At 37.5% G+C, this 18869-nt stretch overlaps 4 protein-coding genes and 1 non-coding gene across 8 annotated transcripts; 2 read left to right on the top strand and 3 right to left on the bottom strand.

Moving 5' to 3' along the window:
• Positions 1–147: 147 nt before the first annotated feature.
• LOC113288574 (formin-like protein 6) lies at positions 148–4703 on the top strand. The gene is made up of 4 exons (XM_026537651.1): positions 148–1961; positions 2066–2256; positions 2995–3236; positions 3364–4703. The coding sequence occupies exons 1-4, from the start codon at positions 565–567 to the stop codon at positions 4156–4158; spliced, it is 2625 nt and encodes an 874-aa protein (XP_026393436.1). The 5' UTR covers positions 148–564; the 3' UTR covers positions 4159–4703.
• Positions 4704–4837: 134 nt separating this feature from the next.
• On the bottom strand, positions 4838–8637 carry LOC113288575 (BTB/POZ and TAZ domain-containing protein 4-like). Its single transcript, XM_026537652.1, has 6 exons — positions 8391–8637; positions 6440–6704; positions 6140–6270; positions 5718–6024; positions 5315–5628; positions 4838–5133 (listed from the first exon to the last, which is right to left on the bottom strand). Exons 2-6 carry the CDS (start codon positions 6683–6685, stop codon positions 4998–5000), a joined length of 1134 nt encoding a protein of 377 aa, XP_026393437.1. The 5' UTR covers positions 6686–6704; positions 8391–8637; the 3' UTR covers positions 4838–4997.
• Positions 8638–8818: 181 nt separating this feature from the next.
• On the top strand, positions 8819–9794 carry LOC113288578. Its single transcript, XM_026537658.1, has one exon. It carries the CDS (start codon positions 9217–9219, stop codon positions 9766–9768), a length of 552 nt encoding a protein of 183 aa, XP_026393443.1. The 5' UTR covers positions 8819–9216; the 3' UTR covers positions 9769–9794.
• Positions 9795–10109: 315 nt separating this feature from the next.
• On the bottom strand, positions 10110–13940 carry LOC113288576 (interferon-related developmental regulator 1-like). 4 transcript variants are annotated; one of them, XM_026537654.1, is made up of 13 exons: positions 13535–13940; positions 12779–12859; positions 12488–12570; positions 12285–12403; positions 12063–12196; positions 11865–11974; positions 11438–11744; positions 11273–11350; positions 11148–11198; positions 10933–11040; positions 10737–10814; positions 10541–10624; positions 10110–10250 (listed from the first exon to the last, which is right to left on the bottom strand). In XM_026537654.1, the coding sequence occupies exons 6-13, from the start codon at positions 11972–11974 to the stop codon at positions 10191–10193; spliced, it is 876 nt and encodes a 291-aa protein (XP_026393439.1). In that variant the 5' UTR covers positions 12063–12196; positions 12285–12403; positions 12488–12570; positions 12779–12859; positions 13535–13940; the 3' UTR covers positions 10110–10190. The 4 variants fall into 4 exon arrangements, with proteins under 4 accessions (XP_026393439.1, XP_026393438.1, XP_026393441.1 ...); XM_026537653.1 differs by having other exon boundaries at positions 12063–12173; XM_026537656.1 differs by having other exon boundaries at positions 12063–12139.
• Positions 13941–14045: 105 nt separating this feature from the next.
• Positions 14046–14117, bottom strand: TRNAH-GUG. The gene has a single exon. It is a non-coding gene; the product is annotated as a tRNA-His (tRNA).
• Between the last annotated feature and the right edge of the window lie 4752 nt (positions 14118–18869).

Below are 18869 nucleotides of genomic sequence, written 5' to 3'. Positions count from 1 at the left end.
TAACACCCCCACAGACACAGAGTTTAGAGTAAACAAAATGTATTATGAACAGATTAAACCAATAATTTTCTTGATCACTCATCTTTGTTGGTTTGACATAAAGCAAAACCCAAAACCATGGTTTTCTCAAGAAAATCAAATATTTAGATGAATGGTATACAACCAACAACAACCTTTCAACTCCCATGAGTCTGTCCGTGACTTAATTATGCAGAGATGAAGAAGCATAATTATGGTTATGATTTCTTTTTCTGATAAAAAGTTTAAAAATTCCACTACATTACCATTCATCATCCCCAAATTCCATACAACAAATTAATAATATAAACCTGACATAAAGCTAAATCAAAAAAAAAAAAAAAAAAAAAAAAAAAAAAAAAAGCTAGAAGAGAAAACGAAAGCACCAGAATCTTTACTGCCACTCTCCCTTCTTTCTTCCCCTTTCCTCATTAAAAATTTGCAGACAAAATACAGAACCTTCTTTTCTGTCAGTAAAACAAAAACAAGCAACCCAGATTTACAAACCCCAAGTTTACTGATTCATTCATTCAATCCCCCACCAAAATGAAGGCAACAAAAAAAATCTTATTTTTATTAATTATTTCTTCACTAATTTTAGATCTTTCACAAAGTTATACAGAGATTGAGCTTCTGGGTATGGAAATTCACAGAAGAATTCTACATCAACCATTGTTTCCGGCCACAACACCACCAGCAACCACCACAGAACCACCACCTTCAACAGCAGCACAAATTCCAGACCCATCAAAGCAACCATTCTTTCCAGAAACCCCAAATGGGACACAAACCACACCCCCAGATCAAACCCCAACAACTAATCCAACTACTCCATCACCATTAAATGTATCTCCACAGGTTCCAGTTGCAACTTCAGCAAATCCAACTAAAAAAGTTGCAGTAGCAATTTCAGTTGGGATTGTAACATTAGGTATGTTATCTGCTTTAGCATTTTTTTTGTATAAACATAGGCATAAACATTCCACTGAATCATCATCACAAAAACTTGTTGGAACAAGAAATTCACAACAGCAACAGCAAGAATCAATGCCACCCACTTCTGAATTCCTCTATTTAGGTACAATGGAACCAGCTTCGAATCGAAGAGTCAGTAATTCTAATTCTTCTGATACTAATAATTATAGTAATGGTTCACCATATCATAAATTGCAATCACTTCGTAGATCAGAATTGAATCATCCAAGTCCTGAATTACAACCATTACCACCATTGACTAGAAATCCACTTGGTGGCGATTCCTCGCCTCCGAATATATCATATGAAGCTCCATACAGAACATCTCCTTCTGCAATGTCATCAGAAGATACATTTTATAGTCCTCAGAATGAAGCTGTTGGTGAGAGTCCTCCGATTACTCGTGGGATTTTCTTTGGTAGTTTTAAGTCTAGTGTTATTAGTACTACTCCTCATTCTAAGAGATCGTCTCCGAAATCCCGTCTTTCGATTTCGTCTTCTCCTGATGTGAAATTGTCTGAGCTGAGACAAGCACCACCTCCACCTCCACCACCACCAATACTACAACCTCCACGGAATCAAGTTCCGAGAAGGAATACAAAGTATCAATCTCCACCAGGGCCACCACCTAATTTAATGGTTCCTAAGGTTGTAAATGATACAAGTCCAAGAAATTTGAGAAGTAGCTCGGTTCCACTGCCACCACGGCCACCACCGCCTCCACCACCCCTAGGAACTGCAAGATCTTTAGAAGCAAAAGATCCAACAGTACCTAGGACGCAGTTTGTGGCGCCTACGCCTAAGCTGGCAGTTCGAGCTGATATCCCATCACCTGCCGTAGAGGAACATAATGAGGTAGAAGATGGTGATGGTGGTAGACCAAAGCTAAGGCCTTTGCATTGGGATAAAGTACGAGCGACTTCAGATCGAGTGATGGTGTGGGATCAGTTGAATTCTGGATCATTTCAGTAAGTAGCGTAAATTACTTTAAAGGTTCTATGTCAATTATTCTCAGTAACCTCAGATATTGAGTGGCTGTCATGTCTTAACATATTGTTTACTTGATATGTAGAGTGAATGAGGATATGATAGAGACCCTTTTTGGGCAGAATCAAGCTCCAACTGAATCAAACCGAAGATCAAGTTTTCCTCCTGTTCCAAAAGAAAACCAGGTGTTGGACCCAAAGAAGTCACAGAACATAGCTATACTTTTAAGGGCATTGAATGTTACACAAGATGAAGTTTCTGAAGCACTTCTAGATGGTAAGTATCCTGATTTCTTCATTTCTTCATTTGTTAGTTCTGTTATCTTGTTTTATTAGTTACCTAGAAGTAAAGAACACTGGATGGTTGTATTTAATCAACTGTGTGGCAACAAATGGGGTGGGGACGGGGTCATACGAGTATCTGTTTGGGAACTTGGTTTCTTACCAAGAATGCTCATGTCTGTTTTCATCTACATACAAGTGGAAGTAATAATTTTGCTATCATCTCCGCACGGAAAATAATTTCTTGCTGTAAGTGTCATGACAAAAGAGGAGTATGTTTAGGTATGTTGAGCTTACTTGCGTGGTCACTCTTAAGGAACGACTTATTCTTAAAGTCATATGCATCAAGATAGTTTTACTGTGGCTGGTCATCTTGAATTGTCCAAGAATTGCAAAAACAGGGAAGTCTGGATTGTGCTTTCTGACATAGTTGTCTCATGGAACTGCTGTTTCAAGCTAAACTTCAATGACTTTCAAATAGGGATCTCGTGTATCACTACCTTTGCTTTGTTACTAGCAATAGTTTTATACTGACCACCGGCATTGGATAGTGGATTTCTCACTTCCCCTCATATTTCGGTCCAAAGTAAGAATGCAGTTAAAATTCCTTCCCGTAGTTTTTACCATGTCTCAACACATTGTATTGCCAGACACTAGATTAATTTGCTATTTGTTTTTTTTTTGTTTTGTTTTTGCACGGTATAAATATTCCCTGACATGTTTACTGGTCCAGGTAATCCTGAAGGTTTGGGTACTGAGCTTTTAGAAACTTTGGTGAAAATGGCCCCAACCAAAGAGGAAGAACTAAAGCTGATAAACTACAATGGTGACTTATCAAAACTAGGTTCTGCAGAGAGATTCCTGAAGGCCGTCTTGGATATACCGTTTGCCTTTAGAAGAGTTGACGCCATGCTATACAGAGCCAACTTTGAAGCAGAAATAAACTACCTGAAAAAATCTTATGAAACCTTGGAGGTACTGATGGTTACAATTTATTTATCTTGTTTGTTTGTTTTGTTTGTATTTACCTTTTGTTACAACACCTCACTTTATATATACTTCATACCAAAAGCAATGTTGTAAATTCATTTCATATTTTCAGGCAGCATGCGGAGAATTGAGAAATAGTCGGCTATTCCTAAAACTTCTAGAAGCTGTTCTCCAAACAGGGAACCGAATGAATGTTGGCACAAATAGAGGTGATGCAAGAGCTTTTAAGCTTGATACACTCCTAAAACTTGTAGATATAAAAGGAACCGATGGAAAGACAACGCTGCTCCATTTTGTTGTACAAGAGATTATTAGATACGAAGGTGCCAGTGCTAAACGTGCTCAGGAAAATCCTCCGAGTGAAACAAAGCCAGGAGTGAAAGAAGATGACGTGAAGAAACAAGGTTTGCAGGTCGTCGCTGCATTAAGTAGAGAACTTGGGAATGTTAAGAAAGCAGCTGGAATGGACTCTGATGTCTTAAGCTGCTATCTTTTGAAGCTTGAGAAGGGACTTGAGAAAGTTAAGTTGGCATTGCAAAATGAGAATTCAAAAACCGAGGGGAAGTTTTTTGGGGAAATGAAATTGTTTCTTAGTGAAGCGAAGGAGGAAATCCTTCGAGTTAAAGGTGATGAGAAAAAAACTTTATCCCATGTAAAGGAGGTCACAGAATATTTTCATGGAGATACTGCAAAAGAGGAACCACATCCGTTCAGAGTATTCATGATTGTTAGAGATTTTCTCTCTGTGTTGGATCATGTATGCAAAGAAGTGGGAGAGCTACAAAACAGAACAATGGTGGGAGCTTCTAGATCGTTCCGAGTCCCTGCAAACACTTCTTTACCTGTTCTAAATAGATTCAACACAAGAGAACAGGGAAGCCCAGATTGGGATACGATGTCTCCGTAAAACTGTGAAAACGAAGCACTTGAGTCTCATCAGAAGCAAGATCTCTGATTTCAGTCTATACATATTATACAAGCAGAGGGGAGTACGACTCTTACTAAGCAGGCCATGGCAGTCGAAGTCACAAGAAACAGGAAAAGGAAAATCGTAGTTGTGGTTGTGGGTTCAGGAGCTGTCATCATGTGAAATCGTGAACTCCCCACAGGATTGAACAGTCACAGGCTGGCAGCTTCCGCTGAAGGCAAATACATACTGATGAAGACACTGTAGAGGCATTTTATAGTTCTCAGAGTCGAAATGCCATTGAAGATTTCAAGCACCCAATGGGTACCTGTTTTATATGTGCAAGCAGATACAGTATTGGTTTTTTCTCCCCCACAATTTTGACATAGTTTTAGATTTTTAACCCTTACTCGTATAGTCGATCTCTTCAAGACACTAAGTAGATTCTTTCTATTTTATAGCTCCTGTTAGCATGTTATACATTTTCTGTTAAATATGAGAGAAATTATGTATTTGTTAAATGAAATGAAGCAGCGGTGTCTAAACATTTTTGTGTCCGACTTACAATACTTCTTGTCCAGGAAATCATAATCCGAAATTTCAGATTTGTGTTATACTGCTTCCAGTAACTTCTGGATTTACTGGAAGTCCCTGTTTGCGCGTTATCAAGATTTTATAGTGATTCCATAAAGAAAGAGTTGAGAATTGATATTCTGCTTCATATATTTTTAGGGATATACAGGAAACACCACCCGGCTTCTGCCAGGATTTTTACAAGCCTAAGACATGACAGTCGTATGTAAATTCTGAGACCTGGTTACAGGAGAGGCACACTCGTGTCAGGCACAAATGTCAGTTTCTGATCGAAAGAATGAAGGTCCAGATAATTTCTTTGCTCTCAAAATATTCTGCACCAATAACTTCCACTTGACCTCATCTTTCTTACTTTGCTGTTGTAATCTCTCCTTGAAAGTCCTGCAAATACATTTCTCTTGGTTTGTTAGATGTCTATGCTATTCTCGGGACTGCTAATAAACGAACCAAACATAGGAAGTGTGCAGAACATTTTGGCTGGTGGTGATCACTAGTTTAAGTCAAAACAATGTATTATGCGCGAAATATAAGAAGAGTCGGGTTTTGATGAAAACATATTTACCTGCATAACGGAACCTTGCACTCGTTTGGTTCACTACAGAGACGAGAGTGTAGTTCTAAGAGCTGCCACATTCTTTTGCAATGAACACAGCCTCCTGGGACTCTAAGCTTGCAACCTGCGAAATGCCTCACAAGCGTCTCAAGCCCCTTGCAAGCACCGAAATTACAAGGTGGTTGGTTCTCTTTGAGAACTTTGTCATGGGGACCTATTGTCCTACAACCGTCTCTACATATATGAACTAGCGCCTCCATAGCTTCGTACAGTTGTAAATATATCTTCCTCTGATCCAATTTCTTTAATCTGTCTTGTTTCCTCTGAAAAAATCAAAATTAAGACTTCGTTACAGCAATCATAATATAAGGGTGAAGAAAAGGAAATGTGAAGTTTGTAAGTGGACTCATACTGTATCAGCGTCGATCACAGACTCTAGAAGTTCCTTTTCTAGCATGGGATGGCTTTGCTTCATCACTTTCCATCCTTCGGTGGAGGAGATAACTAAGAAACTCTTGGCAATCAAACGGTGACAGAAAAGGGAGAGGCGGGGTGCATCACAGAGGAGAGAAAGTTGAAATATGTCAATTACATTATCTGTGGTGAGTAAGCCATTCTCAAGTTGCCGCTCGCATTCTCGCTTCAATGGTGGAACCACAAAAACATGTGACAACACCAATAAAGGCAGAATGAATTCATTCATCTCCTCTTGCTCATAGCTAGAAACAAAAAATATAAAAAAAAAAGTTTTCAGCTTTATCATCCTAGATCATCTTGAAAGGCACCATAAGATGAAATATGAACTAGTAACTGCCAGGAGAATTGAGTGCTTACCAGGAAGAGTACAAAAAACGGATAAAGGCTCGAACTGCTTGATGAGGAACACCCCTGACAGATATTGATTTCCGACGACCACGGCTTTTTGATTGCTTTAGCATATACTTCATTACTGGAGAAGCAATTCCCTGTCACCACCACATAATGAAACACAAATGAGAATCTAAATGTAAAAATCCACTGCACTGTACCAAAAGTTTAAGCTACAAATTCATCGTAAATGCATGATCTTTGCAAGAAATATTCAGATTTTTATTGCATCAGAGATCAGTCTTTTGATATAGAAGTAAGACTCACAAGAATACTAGCGTGCGCGTAAATGACACCACCATTATCAGTATTGATAGTAACATCTGTTCTGTAACCTTCATGAAACATGCGTTCCCATAAACCTTTAGTGGTTGTTGCCACATAGCTGCATCCCCTCAATGGTTTTCCATCCAACGCCAAACCCTTCTGACTAGAAATTCTACTCCGAGGTTCAGGCAACGGAGGTGCATTTGGAGGAGAAGACTTCTTACAGTCCCCTCTCAACTCTTCCATGAATCTAAACGCTTCTTTCCTTAAGAAATGAGTTACAAGATTCAATAAAACTGAAAGTAACCTAAAATCAATCAAATTCACTCTTGAAAAATCAGAACTTGCAATGAACAGTAATCAATTCACAGAAATTCTGAATGAGAAGATGTATATTATGAATCTGTGATCATTTACTGAATCATTCATTCATATATAAGGGTGAAATCCAAAACGCCCCAGGTTTTTCAATTTTCTTTCAGAGCACATGAATCCAAAAATTCACAGCTAAATTAAAGTTTTGCAAGGTCTCAAATTGAACACGTAAACATCAAAACAATCTCATATTCAACACGTACGGTTCAAGTCTGTTAAAGGACAAAAGTTTGTTTCTTCTTTTTCATTTTTGGAGATATTTCTTTCTACACCAACAAACATTGTATCACGTGTAGAGCTGTCAATTCCTAACCCGGCTCGCGGATCAATCCTAACCCGGTTTGTTTGAACCCGGCTTGACTTGGCCCGTTGACTAAACGGATCGGGTTAAGGTTGTCATATCTAGCCCTATTAAACACAAGCCGGGCTAGGGCTAACCCGCGGATTACCCGTCAATTTTGCATATATCCTTTCAGATCGGATAGTTCTTGACAAGTGAGAGTTCGTTACTGATTGCTTTATAAATTGTAAGGTATCTCACATATCAATTAATTTTAGATCTTCATAAGTAATAACTAATGAAATTATTCAATCTGTTTGCTTACTGATGATTGCTTTATCAACAAAATAACAATCTCAAATCAGTTCTTTAATTGTTTAGCTTCATAAAATATAAACAATTAAACACCCATATTAGTATGTGAATTGGAAGATCAAATCCTAAACATTAATCTATCAATTTTCTACCACCACTAAGATACAAATTGTCAACAGAGTTACGACTTTGTGAGAAGATGGAATAAAATGGTAGATGCAGATTGCGATATCCATTAACAAATAAAAATGATCCGTTAACCGTCGATGCACATGGGAAGTGATGAAGTGAGAATGAATTATCTCTGTATCTTATCATCCCCATGGTTTTACAGAGAAAAAGAAAAAACAAATTGAGATGGAGATGGTGAGAGACGGCGTCGGAAGAGGAAACGTGGAAAATAATATAAAGTGTTACGTCAGTTCAGTTGACTAACTAACCTAAATACATGGGATGTTTTATCTTTTATACTTATACAATAAACTAGTAGCACCTGACACGCAAGTTAACCTAGCTTGGTGGACAAATGATAACTTCACAACCACGATGTCAAGTGTTCGAAACTTTCCGGACTACTTTTTTTGTGGAATGTTAGAAATTAGAAGAAAAAAAACAAGCCAATTTTGTGGTATGTTAGAAATTAGAAGAAAAAAAACAAGCCAATCCGCGACCCGTCAGAGCTAACCCGTCTAGGGCTAGGACTGGGATTTTGGGCTTGTACATGAACAATACTAAGCCTAGGGCTGACCCTAACCCGTCTGTGGCTTGGCAAGCTAGGTCCGGGTTGACCCTAGTTTGCCCCGTTGACAGCTCTAATCACGTTTATAATGAAAGAATCCAAACAAAAATTTGTTTGGTTCCACGAAGGTTCATTTTCCACCGTCGTTATGAATCAAAAGATAAAAATTTTACCATCATATCAAAAACAAGTTTTCTGAATGCTGAAAATGAACGATTCTAATTACAGATAGAGACAGTTACCTTCAATTGCAGCTGTAATCCAAAAACAAGGAAAACCCTTTTTCAGAAAATGAAAATTTGTATATCCTTTAAACCCTTTTTCAGAAAGAGAGAATTACCTTCTCTATTGGTTTTTTCTCTCTGTTCTGAAAATGGGTTTAGATTTTTAGAAAGATTGACAAGGAAAACGGATATCGATTCTGTAAATGAGACTGTAACTCACTGGAAGAGGAATCGAGGATTGATTATGATGGTGATGATGATGATGATAATGGTGGATAGGGAAATCGCCTATCAAAGAATATAAAAAGATGAATTTTCAAGATAAGTAACTGAAATCAAATTTAACAGAATTACCGAATTCGTAGTTTTCGGATAAAACCAATATTAGCGGGAGGAAAAATATGAATTTCTGTTATTGAGGATATGTCTCTGGGTTTTATAAGTTTGTTCACTTCATCTTCAACTGACTAACAGAAATCTTAACAACTGAATTCCTGCCTGTTATTCCATTTTCAGAATTTATAGTTAAAAAGATAAGATTTTTTTTTAAATTAGATAAAATCCAGACATTTATAGATTAATCCTCCCTATTTATGAATTTTTATTTCTGAATATCTTTTTTATTTTATTTTTGATTCTGCATAGAACCACTAAATCTTGTTTGAATCACTGCCATGAAATCTCTGCTGTTTACGTAATAGATTTTCATCATATTTTTGCATTGTGGTCCAAACGGCCCTTGACCCGTAATTCGGCCCGTGTCCCGTTTTTTACCCATGACCGTTAGAATTTCATTGTCCTTTTCTGAATCTGTAATCAGCCAGCCTTCTGGAAACTAAAAACCATGGCAGAAGATGGGGAAACTTCAAATCCAAAAGGTCTAACCATAGCAAACAATGAATTTATAAAATATTTTCTCACTTCAGCAAAATCAGATCCAACTCTAACACATGAGCTTCGTCAAATCTCATCATCTCTCTTACCCCAATATTCAATCCCATATAAATCATTAAGACAAATCTGGTCTAAATCTCTCCCTTCAACTAGACCTAATCTGCTTCGTCTTTTCTCTGGTTCTAATTTTGTTTTCTGCAGTCCTAAACCTAGAGAGAAGAGCAAACAGCTTCAGGAGAGGTTGAAGAAGCTGTCGGATTTGGCTGAACGAAGAGAATATAAAGAACTTGTTAAAGATATTACTCCTGCTGAACAAACTGATGAGCCTTTCTCATCTTATAAAGATCAAATGGGGTTTGGTCTGCACGTTGCTGTTACTATGTTTACAGGTTATATGGTGGGATATGCTGCCTTCAGAGCTTTGTTTAGTCATAACCCTGTAATGAATGCTGCTGGTGGTATCCTTGGGCTAGTTCTTGGAGATGCTACTTTTCATAATTAAAACTTCCAGTAAAGAGCCTGGATCGTCCTCATCTGCTGCTTCAAAGCTAAAGAAATGTCAGTAGCAACATGTCAACAACCTATGAGACTTAAACTCTGAAGTTCATGCATTTTGGAGCTGCTGGCTTTACTGTAATGCATTTTGGTCCATGTAAAAGTGTATACAAATGTCAGAAGCCTAGTTTTTGCCTAATTTATCAGGGAAAGACACATAAATGATTCCAAGAAGACAATGCATTCTGTTGAATTTCTATTGACAGTTTGAAAGAATTTGGATTAGCAGTAATTAGCTCTAAACATTTCTGTGCTGAAGGAGTTTTAACTTTTAAGCCTTCTCCTGATTGTGAATGTAATTGAATAAAATTAAAAGAATTGAATAAAAAAAGAGACTGTTCAGTAGCCAGCATTGTTAGAAGGACCCGGTTAATTATCTTTCAAATCTTCACCTTCCAATCCAACCGCCATATGGCCAGCATTCCTTGTCTGAAACACAATCACCATATGAATTGATTAGTTCTTCCTGAATAGACTTATGAATTCTTTTCAGCAGGAAATAAGCTCAGCACCAAACATAGTAGTAAAATGAGCCCTAGATAGATAACCATTCAAAATAGGAATTTCTGACGTTTTGTTATCTGATGGACAGGAATTTGAGTGTTGAACAAAAGATGGTTTTCCCAGATATAGCAAAAATGCTTCTGACTAAGCATTACATGTAGATATTTGTTGATTGGTGTTTATGATTAAGAGGTTTCCTATTCAATGAGAATTACCTGAGATATCAAGCGGTTCTGCCTCCGCACCTGATTTTTTGCCTTTTTGAGGGCAGGGTTTGGACACGCTGACGTCTTCTTCTTCTACAACCAAGAAAAATCCAGAAATATAAAGTATTGGCACCATTTCGTAAAGAGAAAGGCTTGGAATCCAATGGATAACAGTTATCTATAACATTCAGCAACTCATGGATACCTGATACGGCTGCCTGCCTTCTATTTCTTCTTCTTTTAATTTCCATGGGTTACCTTGGTAGAAAATTTTGAGAACGACCTTCAGACAAACATATTAGACAAAACAATATCATAAGGACGAGAGAAAAGGTGTGTGGGTGGAGGGATGAAAATAATAACACATTTCCAGAGACACAAAAGAAGAAGAAAAAACAAACCTCTTCATAATCATATGTGAACATATTAGGCAGAAGCTGGTTCTCACTTGATATATGTTGTTTTTCCTTTGGTTTGAAGTCAAAAACATCATGAAGGAATTCATTTTCCTGTCTCAGTGTGCACCAGGGATAGATGGTAAATTGACAAATAGCACCAAATGGGAAAGTTTGACTACAAGAAGATTTAGAGAGAAGTGATGGGAAAAACCCCTCACCTGCATGTGCTTCAAAAATCCTGGTCCTAGAAAGCGCATCATAAAGTTCACCTAGATATCAAATGATACTTGTAAGATATTGACATTGAAAGCAAAGAACAAGATTATAAGAAACTATAAAATACCTGAATCAATCGAGACCATGTAGATACACTAAGCCCACTTCTTCCCACCTTTATTGAAGTTTTAACGCGAACATTGTCCTGCAATTCATATTATTTATGATGATCAGAAACTTCCTGAATATAGTCAGTAAGTACTTAGAGGTAGATCTTTAAATAAAGCATTACCTCAAGAAATCTCAATACGTCATCAATAAGTTTTTTCTTACTATCATTCTTATGTACAACTTCATCACCTGCTTCCAACGAAAGGTTAGTCATTTGATTTAGGATCTTTTCCTTCAATCCTTCTATGTCCGAATGGCTTTCCTGACATTTACTTCCTTCATGCACCAGTTGTTCGTTAGAACTCTTAGCTTCACTACAGAATTTCTCCAGCGACCCCATTTCAAAAATTAGAGCTATTGCTTCAGCAGCTGCTATGCGTACAGAAAGGTCATCATGGTCCAGTAGATCCGAGAAGTAAGACACCGACCTGCATCAGTTTCCAACAGCACTCAAAACTTTCTCCAGATTATATGGCACAACACACCACAAAAGAATGAGTGAACATTTATTACATTTAAGCAAATTCTGAATAATGCATAGTACTTACTCTTTCCAATATGTTTTATTAACCTTCAACACGTCCATGGTTGACAGAAGAAATGACCAAGCTGATAACACAGTTGTTAATACTATTGCACAAGTTGTAGGGGCAACCATCTGAAAAGTAAAATGAAAAAGTGAATAATTTCTACCAAAAGAGACAAAGACAAGTCAGAAGGATTCAGTTTTGGGTTAAAACACATACATTATTACCCAGTTTCGGGTGAAAAAATTAACACATAAGTTGCATCGATCTTTCAGTCTCACTGAGATCGTCTCCTCCTACAAAAGTGATGATGGCTAAGCAGTCCAGTAACTACAATAAGACAAACCGCGTAGCTGAAACACATTTAGTTTGCATCACAACTGTTACATGTATCAGAAGTAGAGAACTCCAGAAGCTGCTAACTTTGTATATCACACTTACAGATGATATCTCAATTGGATCACACTTAGATTGAAGAGCTTTGGAAAGAGGGGGAAATGCATCCTCCAATACTTTATGTGCCAAATCATCCTTGCAACCAATGGTGATAGATAAAAACCCTAGAGAAACAAAATGCTGAAGTTATATTGTCCAGTAAAATTAAGGTAGAAGCAAATATTTTACTTTAATGGGTTAAAAGGTACCAATGAGGCGACAAGCTAGATATCTCTCCTTGCTAGATCCTCGCTTTACAGAATTGAAGCATGGATACAATAAAGTATTGCATCTTTAGAAACAATTACAGACTCATTAGCACACAAGAATATCTATATGCAAAAGATATTGTATCCAACTTAAGTTTGATTTTGCTTGATCCCATGATAAATACAGATTGTGCCAAACTCCAGTGGAATCAACCAACACAACCTCACAATATTAAATACAGATTGATTTTGCTTGATTATAACAACTGTCGAAAATCTAAATTTCCTTACTTGTTGACCAGAAACTCATTTTGTAAGTTCTTGCAAAATTTATCAACAAGCATTGCCAACGCTATCTCTCTTGTGGACCCCCTTTAACAAATAACAGATGAAAAAGTCAATTTAAGGCAGTATCGCTTTCTAAGCAGAAAGTAGTGTATCAACAGAAAGTTTGACGAAAAACATCAAGACAAGCATAAATGTCTGCTCTCCAACACCAAATATCAATCAAAACCCTTGAAGCATAGCAGGCTCTTCATTTGAATAATGTAGCAGTTATTTACACCTCAAGAAGATGGATTCTTGGTAGTACTCGTAACAAATATAAAGCTGTAGTTTTAAGCAAACACAACCATCGAACATGCTTAACGTGATTTATTAAGCAAGAAAGTAAGGCAACCACAGCATAACCACGTTTCAAGCTAATCCTTTATGTTCAGTTCATTCGCGTTCGATTAGTTTTCAACTAGATTCATGATAGTGCCTTCTCGTATATATGTAGAGGTTCTATCAGTCTTAATGACAAACTAATAGAAACAAGAACATAATTCTACTCTGTCCAAAAAAAAAAGAACATGATTCTACCAGAGCATCACTGTTCCATTGTTCTACCAGCAGTCAGCTAAGACACAAAACTCTACATAATAATGCCCAACAAGAAAAAATAGCTCAATAGGCATAGTTTAAAACAACTAAGAACAAATTACTCTAATTAATTGACTTGAACAATCCAAATCCTAAGCTTTGGAAGTAAAAGTGTAGTAGTACCTTTTATGAAACAATCCGTCAAGACATTGATCCATTGACTTGCTTTTCGAGTTCAATTCTTCTTTACTCAGCAACAAATTTAGGTTCAACATGGTTAGGGCTGCCACAATCTATAACAGGAAACAAGGACAACAAAAAGGGATATTAGTACAGTAATCAAAGAACCCCCTAACTAATTTATGCAGGTAGAAGAAGAGAAAATCATAGATTCATAATTAACAAAAATCAGCTTAGTTGTTCCTTTAGGATTCTAGTTGTGCATTTGATTAATTGCCTTGAAATGTTATACAGGAACAGTGTATTATTGAGTTGCAGTAGAGTTTATGAAGGATTAGGTTAAGCATAATATACGAACAGCAGCTATGGGAAGAGAGAGAAAAAGAAAGATCATTCCGAGAGAAGAACTCCAGCGGGAATTAAAATCGTTAAGAAATACAAATAAAAAGGATGTTTTACCCAAAATGGAATTTAAAACGAATATCCAAAAAAAGTAAATTAAAAAAGCATTTTATGTGGCTGCTGGGATTCGAGCCCAGGTCTCCACGGCCACAACGTGGAATTCTTACCACTAAACTACAGCCACTTTGGTGTTCAAATTTGAAACGCTAAATAACCGTTACTGAACGCTGTTTCCATTTGCCCTAAGCGACCAAGGAAGTTTAAACTTGTGTAAGGTGCACCAATGTTCATCACTATGAAGTCGAAAATCATTTACTAGGGTCCAGAATTATTGTGCTTAAGATTAGCTATTTCCCAAATATGTCTATATTTTATATCAATATCAAAAATGTATATGGAAATTAAACAGGAGATGAGGGCCATGGTTCAGTAATTTATGCCTGCTCCGTGTAGAAATAAAAAGAAAAATTATTCAAAACCACAGAATACACAAATTTGGGATTTTTCACACCAATGTCAGAATCCAAACGATACTTATAAATGAAAGTCCTGTTAAATAAACCTGGTTAAATTGGGGCATATGCTACTTAATTGGAGTCTATAGCTACGTGACAAAATAGGGTCATTAAGAAATAATTCATATAAATCCCTTATCCACTATTTATGTTATTGCCTGATATATCCTTGTTAAATTAGTGCTAATTCGAAAAATTAAAAAATGTTTAATCAAGTTAATCCTGAGATTAACTTTCATTACTGCATAAATCAAAACCTGTAAAAAAATTTTTTTACTCGATCCAGAATCGGTTGATGTTAGTGCATTTGTAAACCGATTCTGGATTGAGTTTTATGCTTGGGAAGATGTAAATCCAGAATCGGAGTTTGATTAATACCCACATAAACCGATTCCAAAAATCGGGCTTTTGTAATGTACATGTAAACCGATTATGCCTTACTTTCAGAAACAAGATATTCATTACATAGTTTAGGAAATTAGCCCACTACATATATATAGGATTCAGTATGGAAATTCTAGAATTTGACACATCAAATGCTCGTCAATGAACCTCCGAGCACGTCGGTACAACGTCGTGTATTCTTTGTGGTGAATGAACTTTCTTTCCCCATTACGAATTCTCCATAGCCCGTTGAAACATTGCAGCTAAAATTCAATGAATTCTTATATGTTAGTATGTGAACTAGTGTAGTTGAAATAGGTATAAAAATGATCGCATTGCTCACTTTTTCCCTAAGAGGAGCTCGTGGATGATAGTGGTACACCATATTTCTAACTATTAAGTATTCTCGCATTGCGCCTTTTATGTAGTTGAATCGAAAATCCAAGTCTCTCCATTTTCGGTTATTGGGATTCGCGGTACGCCCGTAAAAGAACTCTTTAAATCTCTTCCAAAACATTGAATAGATTTCATTCGGACGTTCGCGGAACGTATTGGCAAAGGATTTAACCAGACACAAATGTTCAAACGGTTCCTATTCCATTTTCTAGGCTAAGTGTGTGATGTGGGAGTGGCTCAAAGAGGTTGTCCTTATATAGATGAAGTCTCAACGACTATTTTTTTTAATTCAATTCAAACAATCAGATTTTATATATGACCACATAGACCGATTGTTTCCTTACAAAATCATATAAACTTGCCTCTAACAAATCGGGCTTTTGTAGTGCACATGTAAACCAATTCTAAAAAAAAAAGTTACATAACTTTTCTTCTTAGCAATCGGATTACATATTTATACATGTAACCTGATTCTGAAAGTTACATAACTTTTCTTCTTAGAAATCGGATTACATATTTATACATGTAAACCGATTCTAAAAGTTACAGAACTTTTCTTCTTAGAAATCGGATTACATATGTATACATGAAACCCGATTCTAAAACTGAACATTTGGGAAACTGTCAGAATCGGATTACATATAGTTATATGTAAACCGATTCTGACAGAAAGAATGCTAGAATCCTCCATTTTTTCCACACACATTAAGTCATTCATAAACTAGAAACTAGATTAAGTCATTCATAGACTAGGAGTGTAACCAAACATAATTCGACAATAAGTTTAAGACAAGACATAAGTTTTGACTCCATAATTATCCATCCTTAAAGACAGAAACATGAATATAACGATTCATTCATGAACATCCCCACCACGACCACGTCCACCTCCACGACCACGTACACCTCCACAACCACGTCCACCGCGTCCTCGTTTACCAGGTTGAGCGTCTCGATGCACCTTCAGTCATCTTTTTTGGGGGGGCTCTCTTCCTCTTCTTCTTTGGCTCATCCTCCTCCTCCTCCTCATCATCATCATCATCATCATCCTTCTCCCCAAACTTTGCACCAGCTTCTACATCTTCGAGACCATTCAATTCATCAATTAGGTTTTCATTGGCCTTCACATTTTTCCCTTCCCTGATTTCTAGCTTTGTTTGGGTTATCAAGTGTCCGACTCGTCTTCTCTGTTTCAATTTCAAATAAGAAACATTCAATACATAATGCTAAAACCATTAAAAAAATCATAATTGAGTAACAATACGCACCAAGTAATCGAGAGCCGTATCTTTGTCCTCTATCTTGGGCCTCTCATCTACTTGTATCACTCGAGTATGCGAAACTTTGAGGTACCACGGTATGTAACCCGGAATTGCCACGTCATCTACTGGAGATGGACCATCCAAAGGATATCTGTGGAACGCTCTGTCGTTCCAATAATCACATGATGGGAAAGGCTTGTGAACAATGATAATATCATTATCATGTGATTTGGTTTTTGTTTCATTGATGTTGAACATCTTGTGCGCCTTTGGGATTTTTTGTACGTAACCGCATTGTCTTGCGACTCTCGTAGGGTTGTACATTACATATCCTCTTGGGTGAAACAAAGACCCAAAATATTCACTTTGCTCTCGGCAGCCAACCTTCTTTCCTTTTCCTTTAGCCAAATCCTCCTTGTAAGGATCAAAGACAACATCTTTTGTCGTCAAGTTGTCTAACTGGCGTCTCAAATTCTGAAAATCCATTTTTTGTTTCTTCGGCTTACTTTTGTAGTTGTACTTGTCTCCATAATTCTCTTCGTCCCAATCCTTGTTCTCAAAAGCCCTTTTAGCAAAATATTGGGAAGTGCATATATATCCAAGCATGTAGAAAAGCCATATTCCCTCCTATTTGGTTCCTTTGAGACCTAGAAGCCTTTCTCAACTCCTTCAACGAGCGTGCAAGGATGGTAGTGGCCCAAGAGTATTCGCGAATCTCTCAAAATGGTTGCAAAAGATGGATAAAGTTGGCGCTCACACGGGCACCGGAAACGTCGGGGAAGATTACAACTCCCAGGACATAGAGGACATACGCATTGGCGGTGGCGATAATACGTTGCGGCGTCACCTCTTTTCCCTCAGCACGAAGCTTCTTTGTTCCCATGAAGTTGTCCCTCAGCCTCGAGAGATGGAATATCCTCTGCTTTGCCTTGCCTACTAGCATCTCTTTCTTGGTCTTCTCCTCATCCAATTGGAACACTTCCTTGGTCCACGCATAAATCTTGTCCCACCCAAGCTCTAGCTCGTACCCTTTGTGCTTCACGGATTTACCTTCTATGCTTAGGCCGGTAATTAACTTCGCATCATTTGGAGTTATCGTCATTTCTCCAAACGAAAGATGTAAAGTATCCGTTTCCCCGTAGTATCTCCCGACAAAAGAGGAACAAAGAGGTCTGTCGTAACCAAGGTCCAAATTCTCGACCGCGGGTATCAACCCCGTAAAATTGACTAGATCGATTACTTCCGGAACTTCTCCAATGGTTGTTTCTATTCCTTCCAGTATCCATTTCCTCATCATACTCACTGACGTTCCTGGCTTCATAAGACGAACGACATCCTTGTGATCCTATAAAACAAAACAACCACGATGGACAACAATCAAAACAGTACACGGATAATAATGTTTACATCACATAGCATAAGGTTTAGTACTTACTATGGTATTGTAAACGACGAAGGACCAACTGTCTTTGTAACTCCATAATACCTTTCTTCCATCACCGGGTATCCCTAAAGGTGGATCATCAGGGTTGCGAGCAAACATCTTCAGCGGGTCGGGCATGTGGTCACCTTTCTTGTTCTTTGGACTTCTTTCTTGTTACCTTTTTCTTTAGCATCTCCTCCTTGGTTCTGTTGTTGAACTTCTTGTTCTTGAACGACTTCTCTTATCTCTTCATCACTTTCATCCTCACCTTCTTCTTCATCACTTTCACTCTCATCACTTTCTTCTTCACCACCTTCCTTGCCACCACCTTCCTCATCACTTTCACTCTCATCATTTTCTTCTTCACCACCTTCCTCATCACCTTTTTCTTCTTCAATTTCTCTATCATCACCTTCTTGTTCAGTAGGTGTTTCGGAATCAGATTCTTCATGTGTTGGTTGCTCCGCTTGAAGTGGTGAGTCATCGATAATGATCCCTTTGGCTTTACTCCCCGTGCCCCTTGGGTTTCGGTGGGAAGAATTCAAATTTTTACCGTCTTTTCGACGAGGTCCGAAAGGCTTAAGAGTAGCAAGGTCATATTTCCGCTTATATTTCTTATCGGCTTGAATTTTTTGCCTGTAAAATACGGATTTAAGCGACAAAAAACAATGGAATAGAATGCATTTTTAAAGTCAAGGTACATAATCGGTTTACTCAGTATACATATAAAATCCGATGCCTAACATAATAAATTAACAATCGGATTTTGTGAAGTGCTAATGTAAACCGATTCCACAAATCGGTTTACTCGATACACATATGAAGTCCGATTCTAAACTACACAATCGGTTTTTTGTGAAGACATATGTAATCCGATTCCAACAAAATAAAGATCCAGTAATATTGGCTACAACAATCGGGCTATTAATATATTAACGTTCCCCGATTCCATTTCA

Source organism: Papaver somniferum, chromosome 6 (assembly GCF_003573695.1).
Source record: "Papaver somniferum cultivar HN1 chromosome 6, ASM357369v1, whole genome shotgun sequence".
Classification (NCBI taxonomy): domain Eukaryota; kingdom Viridiplantae; phylum Streptophyta; class Magnoliopsida; order Ranunculales; family Papaveraceae; genus Papaver; species Papaver somniferum.
The sequence above is the reverse complement of the archived record's forward strand: the minus strand, read 5'-3'. Positions and strand labels throughout refer to the sequence as shown.